At 39.2% G+C, this 22715-nt stretch overlaps 1 protein-coding gene across 2 annotated transcripts in view; it reads right to left on the minus strand.

Annotated features, from left to right (window-relative positions):
• Adgrl4 (adhesion G protein-coupled receptor L4) overlaps window positions 1-17858 on the minus strand; it is a 96964-nt gene extending 79106 nt beyond the window's left edge. The window contains exons 1-2 of one of the 2 annotated variants that reach the window (XM_045138758.1): window positions 17756-17858; window positions 16493-16645 (exon numbers count right to left, since the gene is read on the minus strand). In XM_045138758.1, the coding sequence (XP_044994693.1) occupies window positions 16493-16579 (87 nt within the window). In that variant the 5' untranslated portion in view covers window positions 16580-16645; window positions 17756-17858. The remainder of the gene's footprint in view (window positions 1-16492; window positions 16646-17755) is intronic. The other variant, XM_045138757.1, reaches the window with a different exon arrangement.
• Between the last annotated feature and the right edge of the window lie 4857 nt (window positions 17859-22715).

Here is a 22715-nt window from a genome sequence, read left to right on the forward strand (position 1 = left end):
TATAGTGAAAACCTAAAAACATATGTATATATTCTAATTACTTTTGTGTCAACGTATCCTACAAGTTTTCTTTAAAATCTCAAAGTAGGGCTGGAGACATGGCTTAGCGGTTAAGCGCTTGCCTGTGAAGCCTAAGGACCCCGGTTCGAGGCTCAGTTCCCCAGGTCCCACGTTAGCCAGATGCACAAGGGGGCGCATGCATCTGGAGTTCGTTTGCAGTGGCTGGAAGCCCTGGCGTGCCCATTCTCTCTCTCTCTCCCTCTATCTGTCTTTCTTTCTATGTCTGTCGCTCTCAAATAAATAAATAAAAAATGAACAACAACAACAACAACAAAATAAAATCTCAAAGTAAAAATTGAAAGTTTCATATGTGATTATACCTAACAACATCTACCTGTCAGTTACTTAGTTATCTTTATATATTTTTAACAAAAGATTTATTGATGCCAAACAAGAATATTTAGAATCTTAAAATAATAGATTTTTGTTCAAGTTTATATGTAAACTCCATTTATTTCAACTGAAAAAAATCCTGTAATGGATATTAATATATTTGTTAATTAATTTTTAAAAATATTTTTATTTATTTATTTGACAGAGAAAGATGGAGAGAGAGAGAGAGAGAGAGAAGAGAGAGAGAGAATGGGTAGGCCAGGGCCTCCAGCCACCGCAAATGAACTCCAGATGCATATGGCCCTTTGTGCAGCTGGCTAACGTGGGTCTTGGGAAATTGAACCTGAGTCCCTTGGCTTTGTAGGCAAATGCCTTAACTGTTAAGCAATCCCTCCAGCCCTTAATTAATTTTTATAAGTACTCATTATGAATAAACAGTAACTTGAGAATTTGTACTTTTAAAATATGTCATATCATAATTTATACTTCCCATTGCCTAACATATCTTCAATTGTACATAACTTTTGGGGTTATAATTTAATTTACTGATATCTATATCTATATCTATATCTATATCTATATCTATATCTATATCTATATCTATATCTATATCTATATCTATCTATATCTATACACACACACACATCTACACATATACACACATACATATATATGGTTATATCATATTAGATTATGCAATTCATTATAATTAATAACACAATAGACAATTTATGGATGTTATATTTACATATGTGTATATTTTAGGAGAAATTAGTTTCTAGATATTCTTTGTAAATGTGCTTCCACTGTAAATGAAGTCTGTCATGATAAGCTGGTCTACAAAAAATTTAAAGTAACTTTTAAAATAACGATTAATAATAAATTAACAGGTTTGTCTCTTTATTTCTTTCATTCTTTCTTTCTTTTTTTGTTTCATTCTCCTCTGGACACAACAAGCCTTGGCTGTAAGTTGAGGATCCACAAACGGCTAACAAGTCAGGGTGTTGGGTGCTTGTTGGCTGTTTGCTGACATGGGCATGTAGACGTTACAGTGCCATTTGCTTACAGTGGCTACAGGTGGCCTTCAAATGGTTGTTGCCTAAGTGGCTGGGGAAGGTACAAGAATGAACAACTCACAGTTTTGACAGAAAGTGACTGGCAAATCTACACAAGTCTGCTCTTAGGGGTCATTCCTGTCGGGCTCCTGTCTGAACGCAAGGTCCGGCTGCATGGCCTACTCAGCCTTCGGACAGGACTTCAGTAGTGTTCGCAGTCAGGAGCGGCGCACGCGGAGGAAAGCCAGCGTCCGAATTCAGTCCTAGAGGAGACGGCTTCCTCAGAGGCCTGCTTTCAACGATCAACTGGAATTCCCCTTCTGACACATCAGAGGAACGGCGTCATCCTATGGTTTTGATTAATTTTTATTGTAATCATAAACATCCAATGTCTTCTTTCATTTTAAAATATGTTTAACAATAATATTTTCATTTATTTATTTGAGAGGAAGAGGTGAGGGGGAGGAGAGAAAGAGAGAGTATGGGTATGGCAGGGCCTTCAACCATTGCAAACAAACTCCAGGCACATGTACCACTTTGTGCATCTGGCTTTACATGGGTGCTGGGGAATTGAACCTGGACCATCAGGCTTTCCAAGCAAGAGCCTTTAATGGCTGCCCATCTCTCCATCTCTCCAGTGTCTAATTCTAAAATGCTGAAGTATCTTCCATGTGGGTCCATCTTCTGAAATCTCTTCTATATTTATCTGCCTATGGAATTCAACTGATTTTCTTTCAGAAGTTAAGTTAAATTCAACATCATGTATTTTCATTTATTTCTAATATTGATGGAAGCTCAACTGCCTTACTACGGGAATTTCCGTGCATTATTAAGACATTAGAACTAGTAGGAGGGCTTTGATCACAAATTAGGTATCACTGATATCTTCAGTTATGACTGTATCGCTAAATTGATAAAACTTAGGTTTAATTTTCTCAGCATATATTCTACTATCTAAAGTCCTTCCTCCCTGTCTCTTCTCCTTCCCTTCTTCCATTCCTCCCCCTCTCCCTCTGTCATGTTTTTCTTTCTTTCCTTTTGGTGGGCGTGTGTGTTGTGTCTATGTGGTGTACACATTTGCATGGGCCCTCACGGTACCTATTTGCCTGCAGTGGCCGGAGCAGAAAGTCTACCGCCTGCTTATTACTCTTCTGCCTGTTTTGTGTGATGTGAAGTCCCTCACTCATCCTGAAGCTTCCCGTCTTTTAGCCAGTTCCAGGTACTTCTAGGTCTTGCCCCACCCCAGGACCAGGGTTGCAGGTGCATGTGGGCACACCCAGCTATTTATGTGGGTTCTGGAGATATGAACTATGGTAGTCTGTGCCCCCCAAGCCCTCCTGCTTGTGCAAACAGGACGCACGCTGCACGACTGAGCCGTGTCCCGAGCCCTCTTCCTTTCTTACAGCCCAGGCTCACCTAGAACTCATTATGTGTTCTCAGCGAGCCTCAGTCTCACATCACTCCTCCTGTCTCAACCTTCAGAAGGCTTAGACTTCAGTAAAGTCACTGTGCTCAGCTCACCTAAAGCCTTTTTTTTTTTTTTTTTTTTTTTTTTTTGGTTTTTTTGAGGTAAGATCTTGTTCTAGCCCAGGCTAACCTGGAATTCACTATGTAGTCTCCATGTGGCCTCAGACCTCAGTGATCCTTCTACCTCTGCCTCCCCGAGTGCTGCAATTAAAGGTGTGCACCACCATGCCCAGCCTAAAGCCTTTCTTAAGTTTGGATGAACTCGATATTTGTTTATCCTTAAAGCTACCACCAATTTTTTTTCCAAAGTACACACATAAAAAGGTTGTTGACTATAAAACAATTAATGTTTCCAGTGAAAATTTTCTGACATATTTGTCAACTAATAAACTGAAATTCAAAGTCCAAACCACACTTAAAAAATCATTTTTCTCCACATGGCATTACATTATGAAACCACTGCAATGAACATAACATTAGCTGCAAAACATAACGTGATAACCAAGCATCTGTTCGCCTTCCCGTGTTGCAGGCACAATGGAGATTTTGTGCACTTTCTTTCCTTGCCTCCATAGGCCTCTGTGTTTACAAAGGTCCAGAAATAATCTTCAGAACTTAGCCTCCATATGGCGCCAGAAGCCCGGCATAAGACCCTTTCTGACACAAAGGTTCTACAACACTCTTATTACAGAATATCAAAAATTTGCCACAAAGGCAATACTATCAAACAAGTGTTAGAACTCCCTCAGCTTCAGTGTAATCTCACAGAAACTGATTTAGCTGCCTGCGTGAATCTACTCTAATGATAAAAGTGTGCACCAAGACCACACATTTCTCAATTCCAGTCCTAATTGTTAAACATGACTTCAATTCAATTTTTAGTATTAAATTCTTTTAAGACTCTGGCTGGATTCTTGCTTAGGAGAGGACCAACAGCATGAAGTCACTTGATGGACATGATGTTACTACACACAAAAGAGACATAAAGTGGAGATATGTACTTGTGTGGACAATTACTGAATACATAACTGACCTGGTTAGTTAAGCCGAGAGAGCCTCACAGACAATTCATATTTTGGAGATCTTTGAGCAGATTTAAAAATTTTGAAATTTATTTCAATCCTTCCCTGCATTCTTTCCCCCTGTGTAAAGGCAACACTGGTCGGTGTCTGCGGAACAAGCCAGCACTGAAGTTACATGGAACATTGCCAAACAGTGTTCCCGCATTCTAGCGCCGTAAAAGCTGCATTCCGAAACTGAGCGGCTAATGCAATTATTATGTCTCAGTATGCTCATCAACACATACTTTCATATTTATGATTTTATAAATAAAACTTGGAAACCATTAGAAATAGGAACCAGGCATAGTGATGGATGCCTGCGATCTCACGACATGGGAGGCTGAGACAGGAGTCCTGTGAGTGAGGCCAGTCTGGGCTACATGGTGAGATTCACCCTAGCCTGAGACCATCTGTGAAACAAAACAAAAAGCAGGGGCAGAGGAGAGGGCTCAGTGGGTAAAGCTCACCTTCTACAATGCCTGATGCTCAAGTGTGAGGACCTGAGTTCAAATCCTCAGTACATTACAGTGCCCGGAGTGGTGGCATGTGCCTACAATCTCTAGCACTGGGCAAGCAAGGATGGGGAATTCCTGGAGACAGCTGGGCAATCTGATTCTGGCTGAATCAGTGAGTTCTAGGTTCAGTGAGAGACCCTGTCTCAAAATATAGGGTCAACGTGACTAAGAAGGCCTTCTGAAGTCTACCACTAACCTTCACGTGCATATATAGTTGTATAGTCTCTCTCTCTCTCTCTCTCTCTCTCTCTCTCTCTCTCACACACACACACACACACACACATCCAAAAGATTAGTAAAATAAAATGCCACTACATTTCATCATATCATTCTTAAATTAACACATGGTTTTTAATGCAATGAATCAAGTTATGAAGCAGCAGGATTTTTTAAGGCAGTCTTCCAATAGCTAAGTCTCCTTGCTCGTAATGATAATGAAGTAATTTAACCTGGGAGTTCAGTATGAAGCAATAATATGGCTCCAAGTGCATGTGGTTCCTTTAACATAGTCAAGACACTTTGCCTGATATTTCAATTAATGTGCACCAAGGTCACAAAATCAATTTCTTATCAGCCAAAAACACTCATACAGCAAATTTTATTTTCAAACCATAATCTCTAAATTAAATCTGTATACCTAAAAAGCTACAGTGCAGAAACTCACTCATTGGGCTTTCTCCCAGATAGCATTTTCACAAATGGCACAAGGTTTTCTATGCTAGACGTAGCCTACACTGTTTGGTTAGATTCTAATCTTCCTAGCGAAAGTCATTATCTCTTTCCATGGCAAATGAAAGACCCCAGTGCCAATTTCTTCCTTGGAATAAGTACAAGCTTTGAACAGTTCTGACACTCTGTCTCCTGGCAATGTCTTCCTAAACCTTTAAACAATTATAATAAGAATCTACAAAAGGGTAATGCATAAGCCAAATATTTCTTGGTAATATAAATTGTGTATCTGAATGTAAGATTGGGGAAAAATGGGTGTTAATATGGAAAGTAGTATTACCTTGCATTAAATCCCATGTAAAGGGACTACTCAGGAATTGAACTGCTCTGACCAATGACTCTCCTGATAATCATATTTCTAATGAAGATTCTTTGACTTGAATATAAAGAGCTGTCATTTACTGTAATCAGGAGCTGCTGTGCCTCCTTCATATTCCAATTGTTATCAGCCCATTTTTTTTTCTTTCTAATATCCCCGTAATCACAATTACATGTGAAACTACAATATTTTCAGGTTGGAAACTTTCACCTGCGCTCAGTGGCAGTGCATTAAAATAGTTTGGCGAGTTCAATGTTTCCATAGTCTTGCCTTAGGGTTTAATGTCTAAGAAAAAAAAAATCACAATTTTCCTACAGATAAGTATGCTTCTTTTAAAAATAGAAATCCCCGTGTTTGACACATTCATGCTAGTGTTCTATGTGTAATAAATACACAGTAGTCTTTTCTCATGCAACAAATTATAAAAATCCATTGAAATGTCAGATCCTTGTGACCAATTTGGTGTTTGATAAAACAGAGGATATAAAATCATATCACATACAGAAAGGAAGTGGCAATCATCTTAGATATTTAGAGTACTTAAATCCTTTCCTCCACATTCTCCTGAAAGGCAGTCTTGTTTGATGACATGCTGATCACCTAGGATGGGTTAGTCACAGGCCCTCTTTATTTAAATAGAGCATTTTTGTGTGTGTGTACTGAAACAGTATATTTTCATTGTTTTTATGTACTGAGGGAATAAAAATTCCCATAAAGTCTTTTAAAGATATAAAGAGAGTGTTTTCTTTCCACCAGTTTATTTGTGATCAATATTTCCATTTTCATCAAATTTACTACATTATCAGATTAAATATTTCTATAGCTAACTGTGGTAAAAAGAAGTGTTTTCTTGTGTCCATGTTAATGTAAAAAAGATAAAACTTGATCTTCACTATTTTACTTAGAAATAAACCCAGTTCTCTGTTAGGTTGTAATTTTTACAAAGTTAATTTGTACCTCCTGTTAAGCTGTATTTATGAAGTTGAGTGGTTAAAAAGCAATGAGTGTGAGGCAGCTTTTAGAACAATACATACACTAAAGATGTTTTGAAATAATTAAAGAAAAACTGTCGAACTTCTGTATATAAATTTAAAAAAAAATATTTTTTTAAAGAGCCAATAATATCCATACTTCCTAGAACTTTGGGGGGAAAGGCAGATTGATTAAAATATTCTGAAAGAAGTAGTGTAGTCAGTGTGATTCTTGGTATCGTAAAAAAGAAAAACTAGGATGTCTCAAAAATAGAAGTGCATGACATGATTTTAGTGCCAACATTAGAACTGGCTGAGCCTTAGTATGTACTGGTTTCTGATTTGTGAAAATGTTCAAAAAAGCAAAAAATTAAAGTTCAGTCTTGCTTACTTTATCACTCAAGATGAACGAGGAAAAAAAAGATCCTACAGAGCAAATCAATGTAAAGTCTATGTGGTAACTTTGGTTGTTTATTTGTATAAGTAATTTTTCACTAGGCTGTAATGCCTATTCTTTATTTCTAGTTAAATGTTTGGGTGGGAATTAAAGATTATCTGGCTGTATTTATCAACATTTTATACTCAAAAAAATTCAACTAAAGGTAAATATCCAATTCATGCAAACAGGCTCATCATTCAGAATGTGCGAATAAACTCAGCACATGCATGGCACAGCAAAGATGGAGGCACTGGACAGTATGTAGTATTTTATTAATGGAGCCCAGTGCACTTGGTAGTCTCCAAAGTTACAAAGAACGAATAAGCATCAGTGTTGGGATGCCCTAGTCAGACTGATTCCCCTGGAAACTTCCCTTAATAAAACGCATTAATATAAGAAAGCAAAATCACCAGAATGAGGACAAAAAATTATGAAATAAATAAAATAATAAAATAAAATTTAAATGGGAGTAGAGATTTCATGAAGAAAGCAGTAAACTTGGATTTTATGAGTTATTTTGTGGCACTGGGGGTGATATCTTCACTCTACCTTTGCCCCAGTATTTTTCTAGAAAAACAGTGGAGGGTTAAAATGTATAAAATTTGCATATTTGGAGCACAATTTTCTTTTAACTTTAGTATCTTAGCTTTGAAAAATGTGATAGAACAGATAATATCAGATGCTAGAGTTAGCATTTCCAGTTTGCATGCAAAATGAAAATTTATCTTGGAAAAGCATTCAATTATTTTTCCTAAGCACATACTATATGACTCTTGTTTATATTTCATCTATTATCTACCCATCTATCTATCATCTGATTTATACATTAATGCCTCATCTGAAGAAAAATGGTATTTTTTAACCATGTGAAAAAAATCAGCACTGGGGCTGGAGAGATGGCATAGTGGTTAAGGGCTTGCCTGTGAAGCCTAAGGACCCCGGTTCGAGGCTCGGTTCCCCAGGTCCCACGTTAGCCAGATGCACAAGGGGGCGCATGCATCTGGAGTTCGTTTGCAGAGGCTGGAAGCCCTGGCGCACCCATTCTCTCTCTCTCCCTCTATCTGCCTTTCTCTCTGTGTCTGTCGCTCTCAAATAAATAAATAAAATATTTAAAAAAAAAATCAGCACTGTAGTATCAGCTCACCTGCATAAACATACTTTAAAGAATCTTGTCTTGTTTGGATTATCATGGGATTTTGAAAAACTGATAGTTGGGAGTCAGAATCTTTTTTTGTGCCAATAGAGGTCGCAGTTCTGGGCAAAGAAAAAGATTTTTGAAGTGACAAAATTTATTTTATTTATTTAATTTTTGAAAATCACAGAGATTGTGTGTGCCTGAAATACAATCCTTGACATAAGTTAGACAATCATTTTTAAATAGGGTACATGTGTTAGTCACTTCCTCACTGCTGTGAGCAAATGCCTGGGCATAACAACTTTGGGAAGGGAGGAAAGGGTCAACTGCTTACAGTGTCTCGGAAGTTCCAGAGACAGACAAGCACGGGGCAGGAGAGGGAGGCCAGCTCCTCCCACTGGCAGGAAGGAAGCACAGGGGAAGGCCAAGGGGCCCCCACCATAAAACCTCAAGGATGGCACCCAATGACCTACTTCCTCCAGAAGTGTTCCACCTCCTAAATGCTCCACAACCTTCCAAAACAGCCACACTAGCTGCGGACCAACTGTTCAAATGCAGGAGCCTTTCTACATTCTAACCACAATAGCACATTTCCCACGAAATGGAAGAAACTCAAGGAAATCTGTAACACACTTTACAGTAGTCTGATGCATGACTGCCTAGGAACACACCCGAGTTCTTGCTTTTTCACGTTTGTAGTACTATTCACCTAAGAAACTCTTCTGAGATATGTAAAAATACATTTGCTTTGCAAAAATATATATGATACCCCAAGGATTTTTAGTAAGTTTTTTTTTTTTTCTAGTAACAGTATACATAAAGCAAGATGTGTGGGTAATACTGCTCAGATATGTATTTTCAATTCTTCAATGTTTTTAAGCTACCATCTAATACTCAAGAGCCAACACTGATTAAAGGTTATAATTTAAAAAAGACAGAAGAGGATGGCAAGATGAATCAGAGGTTAAGGTACTTGCCTGCAAAGCCTGATGATCTGGGCTCTATTTCCCACTAACTACTTAAAGCCAGATGCATAAAGTGGTACATGCACCTGGAGTTATATGTCAGAAGGAAAGGAAGGGAAAAGAGAAAAGGAAGAAGAGAGAGAAGGTAAGGAATGCACCAAGAATTATTCAATTCTACTAATAATGTAAAAAAAAAAAAAACCACAACAATGTTATGAACATAAAAATAAAAGTTTCAGGGCTGGAAAGATGGCTTAGCGGTTAAGCGCTTGCCTGTGAAGCCTAAGGACCCTGGTTCGAGGCTTGGTTCTCCAGGTCCCACGTTAGCCAGATGCACAAGGGGGCGCACGTGTCTGGAGTTTGTTTGCAGAGGCTGGAAGCCCTGGCGCGCCCATTCTCTCTCTCTCCCTCTATCTGTCTTTCTCTCTGTGTCTGTCGCTCTCAAATAAATAAATAAAAAATTTAAAAATAAAATAAAATAAAATAAAATAAAAGTTTCAGATGAACTCTCAGAGAACTGATAATACCTGAGGAGAAGTGTGAGCTCTTATTAGAAACACACCCATTTGAAACATTAACATTAAAAAGTTAAAAAAAAAAAGAAAAAGGTCAAGCTTTAGATGCTGTTATGTTCTGGAGGCCCCGAGCCAGGCAGCACTGACCTGCTCTACATGCGTGCAATTGTTATACATCTATGCGACTTCAAGGAAATTTCACAATGTCAGTCTATCGCATTAGATAAGGTATAGAACTTTCCATTAGTGATATAACCTTGGCTTGCAAAAAGGTTTGGACTTGTGTCTCTTACGGATTTTGGATATTTAGGTTAGGAAATTTTCAGTTCCTTTAGAATAGCATACATAGTAAGGTGTTTCATTATGATATTTTCACACATATGTTTTTTTATCCTTTACTCAAATTTGTCCACCCTTCCCCATTCCTCATCCCACCCCATTCCTCCCCACATAGTCACCTCCGGCTGTGTTAGTCTTATCACAACTATTCCATTGTGTTTCTCCCTCCCTTACGATCTCTTCCCCTAGCTTTATTATCCTCCTTTTATCTTAATGATCTCTCTCTCTCTGTCTGTCTGTCTCTCTCTCTCTCTCACACACACAGACAGAGTTTTAAATTTAGCTTTCCCATGTAAGAAACAAATGCTGTTTCTCTAAGTCTGGTCCATTTAACTTAACAGCGATTTCCAGTTCCATCCATTGCAAATGTCATGAATTCATTTTCCTTTACTGCTGCATAAATTCCATTTTCTTTATCTATTCATCTGTGGATGAATATCTAGGCTGGTTATATTTCCTGGTACAGCAATCAACATGGGTATGTTGGTGTCTCTGTGGTGTGTAGGCTTATATAGAGTCCTTTCAGTTCATATCAGGACTGGCATAGTTGGGTCATATGTTTCCACACCACACAGCTTGTGACTGCACATTCGTACTAGCAGTGGTTAAGACCTCCTTCTCTCTTATATCCTGTCCAATATTAGTTGCCACTTGTTTTCATGATGATAACTATTCTGTTGGGGGAAAGACAGAATCTCAACTCTGTTTCTCTTGCATTTTCCTGGTGAGTAACGACAATCTAGAGCATTTTTGGAAGTATTACTTGGTCATTTGTATTTCTTCTTTGGAGAACTTTATCTTTGGGTCATTAGCTCAGTATTTATTTATTTATGAGAGAGTGAGAGCAGACAGAGAGAGAGAATTGGTGCATCAGGGCCTCCAGCCAATGCAATCAAACTCCAGATGCATGCTCCACCTTGTGCATCTGTGTGACCTTGTGTGTGTGCATCATCTTGTGCACCTGACTTACATGGGTCCTGGGGAGTCAAACCTAGGTCTTTAGGCTTTGCAGGCAAGCACCTTACCTGCTAAACCATCTCTCCATCCCTATCTCAGTTTTGACTGGATGATATTTTTTGGTGATTCATTTTTAAATTTGTTGTATAGCTTCAATATCTACCTGTCTAATGTGTAGATGACAAAGATTTTTGCCCTGTCTCTTTACTGTGATGACTACCTTCTTTACTCTGTAGTAGCTGTTTAGTTCCCTGTAATGCTAGTTGTCAAAACCTGGAATTATTTACTTGGAAATGGAGCCCTTTTCTGAAAATTCTTGACTACACCTTAAAGCAAGTTGCCTATATATATTTTTTTTCTCCAGAAGTTTCACAGTTTTAGGTCTTACCTTAAAGTCTTTAATCCATTTTGAATTGGATTTTGTGTACTGTGAGAGAATTTGATATGTTTTATGGAATGCTCAACCTCTATCTCTGTTTACTAATTAAGTGTGAAATAAGGAAATAATGCAAAGATGGGCAGATAAGTTGATGTTACTGTCACCCTTCTAGTGTGGAAATGATAACTCAATAGGCATTCAAAATTTGAGTTGTTTTCATACATGTGTTTAGGCAGTAGAGCTAATTGTGTCAACTGACCTGTTTTGATAAATCATGCATCTACATTTTTTATATTCCTTGCATCTATTCTGATATCTATTGGCCTACTCATTTTGATGACCATGCCTTTTAAAAAATTATATAAATAAATATCTTGTCACTTTTCTCTTAGTTTATGTAAAATCACACTTATAACTTTTTTTTTTTTTTTATTTTTCGAAGTAAGGTCTTACTCTAGCCCTGGCCAACATGAAATTCACTATGTAGTCTCAGGGTGGCCTTGAAGTCACAGTGATCCACCTACCTCTGCTTCCCAAGGGCTGGGATTAAAAGCATATACCACCATGCCTGGCTTATAAATTATTTTCATTCATTCTAGTTTCTCAGGGCTGGGGAAATGGCTCAGTGGTTAACAGTACTTGTTTGCAATCCTTCCAGCCTCAATCCAACACTTTAGCATCACATAAAGTCAGACACAAAGTGGTATATCTGTCTGGGATTCAAAAGCTCCTACAGCAAAGGGAGGTGTAATCAGGAAAATTCAGAAACTAACAGGCCAGCTAGAAGGGGATGTATACAGAGGCAAAACAAAAAGAGTGATCCTGTCTCAAAAAGAAGATGAAAAGAGAGGCTGGGAACCACACATGCACCATGATGTGTATAAGCCCATGCACAAAAATTACATGCATACATTTCTCGATTGGAATTCATAAGCCATTTCTTTTTTTTTTTAATATTTAAAAAATTTTTTTTTGTTCATTTTTTATTTATTTATTTGAGAGCGACAGACATAGAGAGAAAGACAGATAAAGGGAGAGAGAGAGAATGGGCATGCCAGGGCCTCCAGCCACTGCAAACGAACTCCAGACGCGTGCGCCCCCTTGTGCATCTGGCTAACGTGGGACCTGGGGAACCAAGCCTTGAACCCGGGTCCTTAGGCTTCACAGGCAAGCGCTTAACTGCTAAGACATCTATCCAGCCCCATAAGCCATTTCTTAATTCTTAGAAGCCTTTTGTGACATTGCTTGTTCTGCCTTTACTGACATTGAATTGCTTTCTACCTTATTGCATTAGTCTTATAGTAAAGTTTATAGCAAAATTTGTAGTAAAGTTCTGTAAGCACATATGTGGCCATTAGATATTTATGGAAACTGTTCTTTAAATGTAAAGTTTGGTGTTGTCTCTGAATGGTCCTGCACCAAGCTCCTTATACATATGCAGAAGCTATCACTTTATATTCTTCCTCATCCTTCCTATCCTGGCCCAGGGCAATTGTTTCTTTTCATCCATGCCCCATGAAATTCCTAAGAACACAGCCAGGAGGGGTGCATCTCATATTGATTGGGACAAAAGTGCAATAAAAAAATGTGCTGAAATGCCTGAACAATGGAAATACTAATGCATATTTCCAAACATCATAACCCATAACCCAGCTTTAAGGTTAATTCATCAATGATTTCATAAGACTTTAGATATATTCCAAAGTTCCTACAAAAACTTTAGTTCTTTGATAAAACACCCTCAAACACCAATATAAACAAATATACAAATAAGCTACTACTATCTCAGTAAGACTATATCAAAATAAAAACATACAAATAAGTTATTATTATCTTAAAAAGACTATATCAAAATCAAATTAAATATTCAAGTAAGCTAGTACTGTTTCAATAACAAATTCTTTTTAAGAAGATACTGCAGCATTAACTTTGTTTAAAAACTTTTACTAATTATTTCTTTTTAAAAACATGGCTTTTTATATTTTATTTGTTTATTTGAAATACAGAAAGAAAGTGGGAGAGAGAGGGAGAAAAAGGGAGAGAGAAGAGAATTGGTGTTCCAAGGCCTCCAGCTGCCCCAAAGAACTCCAGGTGCATGTGTCACTATGTTCACCTAGCTTACACTGGGTCCTGGGGAATGGAACCTGGATCCTTTGGCTTTGCAAACAAGCATCTTCACCACCAAGCCATCTATCCAGCCCTGTACTAATGTTTTCAATTGAAAAGTGAGGACCTAAACTCAAAAGCTACCCTCTGGTCTCCACATACCTCCGAGGCACATGTGCCCTTGCATTTACACACATGAACACTCATGCACACACACACACACACACACACACACACACACACACACACACACACACAGCAAAAGAAAAAGGAATAAGAGGGGCAGCAGGAGAAGAAGGATCAAGAGAAGGAGGAAGAGAAATCTAGGATGGTTGCTTATTTATGCTTTTAGTCAAAGGCAATAGGATTATTTATAAACTACGGGCTTGTCGTCAAGCCTGTCCATTTACGAGTCCAGGCTGTGGAATGAGGTAACTCTGGTTTCCATGTTGTCTCCCTCAGTTCTTTTGTGTATCCCTTGATCTTGCCATACCATTCTTCCCAAGGTCATTTTCCCATCGATAACAACAGAATAAGAGCAGATAAGGTACTATGCCAACTCTACCTTGGATTCCAACTCTATCTCGTCCTACTAGTAAATATTTTCATGCTGATACTGATGAAGATGATGGTGGTGACCACGCCATGAGTAATAAATATTTGTTCAGTAAAAAGATGAATAAAAAAACTCCATTACTACTGACCTACTTGTATGGAACTATGTGAACAAAACTATATAAGACTTGCTCAAAACTAGCCTGCATGGAACGAGTAAGAATGAGTTACTACTGTACATTTTTGGTGATTTTTATAGACAAGTTTTTATCCTGGTCATGATGGTGATGTTAAACAAAAATAACTTTTGTTCCTAAATGAGTAAGAAGCTTCTATAGCTAAGCTGTCCAGATATCTTTTTATTAGTGTGATACCGATCTTACAAAATAATAATGTGAAGAAATACTTCAGATATGAAGAAGTAACAACAGAGATTTTAAAAATCAACCATTTAGCCAAGACTTATTTAATCATAATAATATAATGTTTTACATTTAATTCGAAAGAACATATTAGCATACCTGCTGAAAAATGTTGAAAATATGTCAGCACAGTAATGACAGGAAAAAGAGGAAAATCACCATTTAAACAGTCTTAAGAAGACATTACAAACACAAATGAGTAGTAAATTACATGAATATGAAACTTTCTTTAAGTAGAAACAAACCATTCAATTTTACTATAAAAAAGCATAACTACTATTACAAATTGTGCTTGGAGTGAGAAGAAACTGTAGGAAAAAAGACCTTGAAGTATTTTCCCCCAATGGAGAATACATTCTATACTTTTAACTGATTATTGCATTTGGCAGTGGAGGAAAGACTGCATTGGGTAATGGAAAATGTGTTTTTAAAAGAAATCATTTTAAAACCCGATACTAAGTTGGTCGGTTGTTAAAGGTCCAAACATTGAAAAATGTATGGATGTTAATGATTGCAATCAGGACAGTTGAAAATTATCTAAGTCACAGAGTGGTGACGTCGTTTACAAATACTACAGCACATTTTGTAATGATTAGTGGGAAAGCACACATGTATTTGATGTGATATTTTGAAGGTCAGTTATCAACTTGCCATCATGCCATTCAATTAAAAACACAATAAAATGCATGGTTATTTATGCAGCATATTTTGCGGTGCTTGTAGAATAGAATTTTACAAACCCTGGCTGTGTGTAAGAGCTGAAATGCCGGATCCAATGCACCATTAAGCAAATGGCAGCTTTGCTGAACATATTTTAAACATTAAACTAATTATGATGAGGTTTGGTTTTACTATATTCTGCATATTTAATCTTTCTAAGAGCCTATCAAGTTGAATCACAAGACCCAAATTGTTTATGCTATAAGCAACCACATGCAATATTAACGATGCACAGTATCCTGGCTTAATTAGAACAAGCCTATGCTATCTTAAGTACATTTAGGACTATAATGCCACATAGCTCTAAATTGACCTTGAATTTTAATCATATTTTAAAGCTAATTTATGTCACTTGAATCTTTCTATTATTTTTATTCTTTTCTTTCTCTACCTAGATGGTTACACTACTGACCTAGTTAAAAGTAGATTATATCACATAGCAGAGAGGATAAAGAAAGTGTGAGTGAGCCGGAGCAGAGGAGAGGAACGCCAGCTGTGATGCAGCTCACAGGCAAGATAATCTAACTTTGATTAACATGTGATGCCCATTCTGTTCAGTCACTCAGCTCAACTGCACCCTAGAACAGTCTGTCTAGCAATCCTGGGCTCCACCAGAATGTTCTAGGAACAAAATCTATGTGAGCAAGATAATACCTTTTTAAATTTCTTTTCTCTTTTTCTTCATTCCTTCTTTCCCTCTCAGTTTTTCCTCCATACATCTACTCCTTCTCCTCCCCTTCTTCCTCCCTTTTCTTCTCTTCCTCCTCCACTTCCTGTTTCTCTTTTCCTTTCTCTCAATTTATGTGTGTCTATTCCTCTTTCTCTCTCTCTCTCAAATAAGCTGTCCTCACAATCTCTCTCTTCCTGCCTCAGCTTCCCAAATATTCAGATTTCTGGTTTGCAATGCCACACACAGCTCTCTGTCCATTTCCTCCACTTAGAGTGTTCATTAGGAAACCTGGCATCTTATTATACTACATTTAAGTAGGTAAATGCTTCAGATGTTGGGCTGGAGAGATGGCTTAGCAGTTACAGCACTTGGCTGTGGAGCCTAAGGACTCAGATTTGTTTTACCAGTACCCTCATGGGCCAGATCCACAAGGTGGAGCATGCATCTGGAGTTCCCTTTCAGTGGCTAGAGGCCCTGACACACTCATTCTATTTTCCTCTCTCTATCCCTCCCTCGCCCTCAGGTAAATAAACAAGTAAATAAAATATAAAAAATACTGTAGAAATAATTTGAGGCACACGGCAATATAGATTTGTGTCCAACGCTATTGACTGGGTCCTTTGTGCTTGGGTTTCCCAGCATAAGTTAAGAGCAGTCACTAACATTCACACTGAAATTAAGATCCACGTAGAGTCACTCACATCAATGATGGAGAACACATTTTGGCATGGACGTTCAGCTTGCTGGACAGTTAGCTAAGGGTTCTTATTTTTCACTTACCTTCACAGATGGTGACTCCGTTTCCTGAGAACCCCAGGTTGCAGTAGCAGGCCTCCGCTGCCCCAGGGCGAGTTTCACACTTGGCATTTGGGAGACAAGGTGTCTTGGTGCAATTTTGAGCAGAGGAACAATTCAGCAAAGTGGAGAAACCCACTAAATAAGAATAGAGAAATTCAATTCAACTTTTACAAAGTCAGGAAGACCTCCCTGGTCTAGAGGCCAAACAGGCACCAATATTCCTTTTCCCCTAGACAACGAGATCATTAAAACTCCTCAAGGAAGCGTTTGGATAAACTAAAGCAAGTAAACTTTTTTTTGTTGTTGTTTTTTGTTTTTTGTTTTTTCGAGGTAGGGTCTCACTCTGGTCCAGGCTGACCTGGAATTAACTGTCATCTCAGGGTGGCCTTGAACTCATGGCAATCCTCCTACCTCTGCCTCCCGAGTGCTGGGATTAAAGGCGTGCGCCACCACGCCCGGCTGCATGTAAACTATTATCAAGTAAATTTCAACAAAACTAAAATGAAGATAAATTGGGTATTTGGGGATTTCTCAAATTTGATTCTGTTTAAGGGGCTAGCAATGTTACTCTGCCTGCTTTCATAACAAAATAATTTCTTTTAAAGCTTGTTATATTAGCAGAAATCAAAACAAAATTCGACATACTGCCTAAAGATTGATCTTCTAGAAATGGAATGCCATCCAAACATGATAAACAAAAACAACGGTAGAAATGATATTTTGTGGGCTGTTGGGAAATGATAAGCAAAAGTATAACATGTTCCTTTTTACTTTTTTTTTTACATTGTCCTTCCAACCCTACTCAACAGAAGTCTATGGGAGCAACAGCTACGAATCAACAAGTCATTGTTCTGAAAACAGTCATGTGAGATAACTCGTCCTTATCTGTCACCAAGAGATTCCAGATTCCTATGCTTTCTGTTCAAAACCCCAGACTTACGGAAGCCGAAATAATTCGCCTTCAGAGATGTGATGGGCTATTTTTTTCTGCGCACCATCACAGAAATGGCATTTTATTAAACGAGCCCCAAGTCTGGGCGCAGGCAATTCCCTTAAAAATGCCAAGCAGCCTCCCCCAGGTTTGGATTTCCCCACGTCTGCTGGGGGAAGATCCAAAGAAAGGGCTAGAGCCTGCGCCTGCGGGCCCTGGGCCACCCCCGAGCGTTCTCCCGGAGCGAGGCAGGGCGGCCACGCGGGGCGTCGCGCACCTCCCGCCGGGCGCAGGCGAGCGGGCCCCGCACTCACCGAGCAGCGGGAGGACTTTCATTGGCGGCCGCGGAGGGGGCGACGGCTGCGGGGAGCGGAGCGGCTGGGCTGGCGCGGGGCGAGTCCCGGGACGGCTGGGCGGCGCGGCGGGGTCCAGGCTCCGTCCCCGGCGACGCCCCCGCTTCCTCCCCTCCGTGGTCACTTCCCGGACTGTCGAGTGAGGGTGGAAAGCCCTGAGTCTGTGGCCACGTCCGGCCGCCAGCCCCCCTCACCTCCCGCCGGGGCTCCCCTCCCAGCCGGCGTCCTGGGCTCCCAGCAGACCGAGGACCCTCCGTGGTGCCATTCTGCCCTGGAGCACACACCACAGTGCCCCCTCCGAGTCTGTGCCAGGAAAACTCGAGACACCCACGAAGAGTCCCTCCTGAGACAGCACCCACAGCTAGGCAGGTTCCAGGGGTTCCTCCTTGCAATGCGAATTCCTGGTTAGAGCCATTTTTTTTTTTTTTTTTAATTCCACTAATTGGCATCTGTAAGGGGCAATAGGCTAAGCAGTCCTTGGCAGAGCTGGGTCTACGCAGTGGCTTAGGCCATAGGCTAACTTTTCACCTTGTTAGAGTCTCAAGGATCCAGGGTTAGAACTTCGGGGGACAAAAATAAAAATAAAAACGCCAAGTCTGAAGAACCAAACAAGTATTGAAGCACAAAAATGCTGCTTGCCGTTTTTCAACTAAATTTCAAGGAAAAGCCCATCATTTCACACCCTATCCATTCTTTATGCCGCAGAACAATTTGTGCATCACATACAATTTCCTGCTTCTTGTTGGGATATGAGTTGATCAGTTACATAGATACACACCAGTCTGATCTAAATATTAGAAAATAATTGGCATGTGAAATAAACCATGATAGAAAGTAGACCAATGTTTGCCTGAGGTTAGGACAAGCTACTGGATTGAGTGAAGAAAATGTCCCAAGGCAAGCTTGAGGTCATGGCAGTACAGTATTCTAGACCTTGTCAAAAGCTCGGCACATTGCATCCTTAAACTCGGAGTGCTGAGGTGTATGGAAGTGCATTCATTGCATGCTAGGGTCTAGCAAGTGTCTACTGCAGATCGACTTTGTGAAGACCCCTTCCTGGCAGACACCCTCATCCTGCAGCGCGCAGCGCAGTCAGCATCCTCACCACACACACTCCACCCACCTACACAGGACCGCCAGGCAACAAGGACCCCCGCAACGTTACCGCAGTTGATGCGCGGACACGTGCCGCGGCCCTGGCCAGCATTCCTTAGACCTGCTCGAACTTCAGGTTCCTGCGAGTGCCTCCACAGCATCTGTGGCACAAAAGTGGGTGTTTGTTTTGCCCCTTGCCCAAGGTCACATTTTCTAGTTTAAGGGACTTGCCTCCACAGCAAGCCAGGATACCTTAAATTCACGCTCTTGGTCACTTGCTATCTTCCCAGCTTCTCTGTAGGCTGTTGAAAGAAGATACAGCCATAGGAAGGCGCTCTTCTGGGAGTCTAAAAGAGTGATTTGAATCCCTGAATGTCATATGATGTATTTTATAATTTTTGAAACTTTTTTTAACTCTATCTTTCTATCTATTGTTCTATCTACCTACCTACCTACCTACCTATCATCTATCTATTTTTTTTTAAATTTTTTTTAAAACTATTATTTATTTATTTATTTATTTATTTGAGAGCGACAGACACAGGGAGAAAGACAGATAGAGGGAGAGAGAGAATGGGCACGCCAGGGCTTCCAGCCTCTGCAAACGAACTCCAGACGCATGCGCCCCCTTGTGCATCTGGCTAACGTGGGACCTGGGGAACCGAGCCTCGAACCCGGGTCCTTAGGCTTCACAGGCAAGCGCTTAACCGCTAAGCCATCTCTCCAGCCCTCATCTATCTATTTTTTAAAACAGATAGCAATTCAAAAGGCAATTTATAAATGATAGGCTTTAAAAGAACCATCAAATGCAAGGAACAAACAATAATCTGCAAATATTTCAAGAAACTTTCAATAAATGCCTGAACAAGAACAGAAGTACTGGAGTTCTGTAAACAGGGAAAGAGTTTAGAAAAGACTGTGCGCAAGCATGTTTATCTGGATGAATTTGGAGGTCACAGTTGGATATCATTTGGGCTTGGTGACAATATTGGTGACAAAGTGTGGAGGTTTTCAAGTTGTAGGAGTGAGAAAAGAGCTACTCATAAAAATGAGAAAACTAGGATTAGAACCCACTTTGAAGGGATAAAAGAAGAGACTCTGGCTTTGTGGTACTAAAAACTCTATGTGGTGTTAATGCCTTCAGTTATGTGAAGTTGAGTTTCATTGTATTTTATGTACAGAGAAACTAAATTTGAGGGCTCAACTTCAGATATATGTTATTTTCAGAAAAAAAGATATATGTAAACACAGTACCTATTAAAAATCATTACCCTGAAATAATTTATTCCATATTTCTCCCACAAATGCTTAACCTTTAGTTTTATCTCAAAGATAATGGATGGCAAAATCTTTGAAATTTTTATTGTTTCTGAAAAGCCAGCAAAAGAAAATTAAGTTTAATAGTTTAAAAGTATTCTCCAATATTTCCCTCACTGTTGTGTCCTTATGAAAAGCAAAAAGTTTATTCATAGTCTCTTCAAGAAAATGATAGCATACAAATGAACACAAAGTGTTTAATGATGCTTGTGGTTTTAGAATCGCTCACTGTAAAACAAAATCATTTTAAAGTGCATTGCTTGAGGAAGTCTGCATTCTGTAAAGGACTGAATAGATATGAGATGGCTGTACAACTCTGGGTCCATTGTCTTTATGCTACTTGAAAAAAAAGTTGAGAAATTTCCATCTAAAATTATTTTAATTGTCAGTGAAAGAAAGCACATTTAAAAAGCAGTGTTCCCAAAGTAATATTGAAGATTCAGCCTAAACTTTCATTAACCAATTGCTTTTGGACTTTAGTGAGGCATGTTTAACTTTTGAAGATACAGCAAGCGATGCTTGACTTTAACCTAATATCACTCATGGAAGAGAGGCGGCTTGAGCTGCCCGTCTGATCGTGATCTGTGTGGGACAGCGCACTGGCGTATTCCACTGTGCGGTGTGAGGTGTTAGCGGGGCTGTGCCTGGGGACTACAGTCGTTTTTAAGTGCCAAGTTTAGCAGAATTTTCTTGAGGAGTTCTTGGACAGGTTGGAGTTTGGCACGGAAAGTTTTTATAGTGGAGACTGATATAGAGTACAGTGTCCACTGCCCGTCAGGTGTCTTTTAATGTGTACCATATTTCAACATAGGAAACAAGCACACTGCTAATATAAAGACCTTCTCCAGAAGTAAACTTACTGCGCCCACAAAGGTAAGACTAGGGACATAATACTCCTTCCTAAGACCTTTGTTACAGTGTTTAAATCTTCCCTAAGTGTAACCCTTATGTTTGGAGTCAGTGTTTTCCAGTCCTGTACTAGAGCTGTAGATATGTTATTCATATCATTTGAGTTTTCTGAAGTCATTGAGCTTTTCTCTCCAATTTCTAAATTTAGATAATTCCCCAAGACTCCATATGACCCCTATTTCTATAGGACACTTGGTCAGATTACAATTTCCTACATAGGTTTTTCTGCCATGACTCTTAGCACTAAAAAAATTAATAATCCATGCTTAGCAAAAATTTTATAGGAAATTGAAGAAAGCAGAAAACATTAATTGTGTCTACAGTTGAGATGACTAATCAGATTTCAACATAGAAAATGTTGCTTAGTCATCAGTGCAGGAATACGGTCTGAGTGCCTGTTAGCTTTCTTCCCAACTTGATCTCAGAACTGGAAGATCAGGAATCTAGCCTGGCAATGTTTGTGACTTCATATACTGCCTGAATATGAAATATATCCAATTATGAAGTTGCTGATAGGGGTTGGAGAGATGGATTAGCAGTTAAGGTGCTTGCTTGTGAAGGCAAAGGACCCAAGTGCAATTCCCAAGTACCTACGTAAGCCAGATGCACAAGGGGGCACATGCATCTGGAGTTCGTTTGTAGTGTGTGGAGGTCCTAGAGCTCCCATTTTCTCTCTGTCTGTCTCTCTTCTCTCTCTCTATGCTTGCAAATAAATAAAATAAAAATAAAAACAAAACAATATTTAAAAGTGGTTGAAGCTGGGCATGATGGTGCCTACCGTTCATCCCAGTACTCAGGAGGCAGAGGTAGTAGGATCACTGTGAGTTTGAGGCCACACTGAGACTACATAGTGAATTCCAGGTCAGCCTGAGCTAGAGTGAGACCCTACCTCAAATAAACAACAAAAACAGAAAAAAAAGTGGCTGAGGGCTGAGGGTTGTGGGACTTTCAAATATGAGTCAGGAGGGTTACAGTGAGTTGTAGCGCACTTTGGGCTATGTAGTGAATTTCAGAACAGGCTGCAAAGTGAGAGCCTATCTCACCACCTTCTCTTCCTAAAAATTAGCTGATTGACTGAATGAGTGAGTATATAATTTCTACAATTATGTATAGTAAAATTTGTGAAATAAATGTATTGTTTTGGAGAGTAGCTTTTAGGGTTCAAGAAAAAAATTGTCATTGAGATTGCAAATGGAGAATAGGTTTTAGGGTTCTAGGAAAAAAATTGTCACTGAGATTGCAAATGTTTGTATTTAATTTAAAAGAAAAAAACTAGCTAAGCTTGGTTATTTGATCAAATTCATAGTTCCCAAGTGGGGTAAAGGACTTTTTTTTTTTTTTTTTTTTTGCCTAATGTAAATTTCGGATCTAACAAATAAGAGGAGGCTACAATGTTCAAGCCTTGGTACTTTGAACAAACTTTCATATTTTTGTCATTATAGTCTCTATTCAATACAATCTTTGCCAACTTTTGATATTAAAAATAAACAATGCAGGGCTGGAGAGATGGCTTAGTGGTTAAGCAATTGCCTGTGATGCCTAAGGACTCCGGTTCGAGGCTCAATTCCCCAGTACCCACGTTAGCCAGATGCACAAGGGG

Source organism: Jaculus jaculus, chromosome 19, assembly GCF_020740685.1.
Source record: "Jaculus jaculus isolate mJacJac1 chromosome 19, mJacJac1.mat.Y.cur, whole genome shotgun sequence".
Lineage (NCBI taxonomy): Eukaryota > Metazoa > Chordata > Mammalia > Rodentia > Dipodidae > Jaculus > Jaculus jaculus.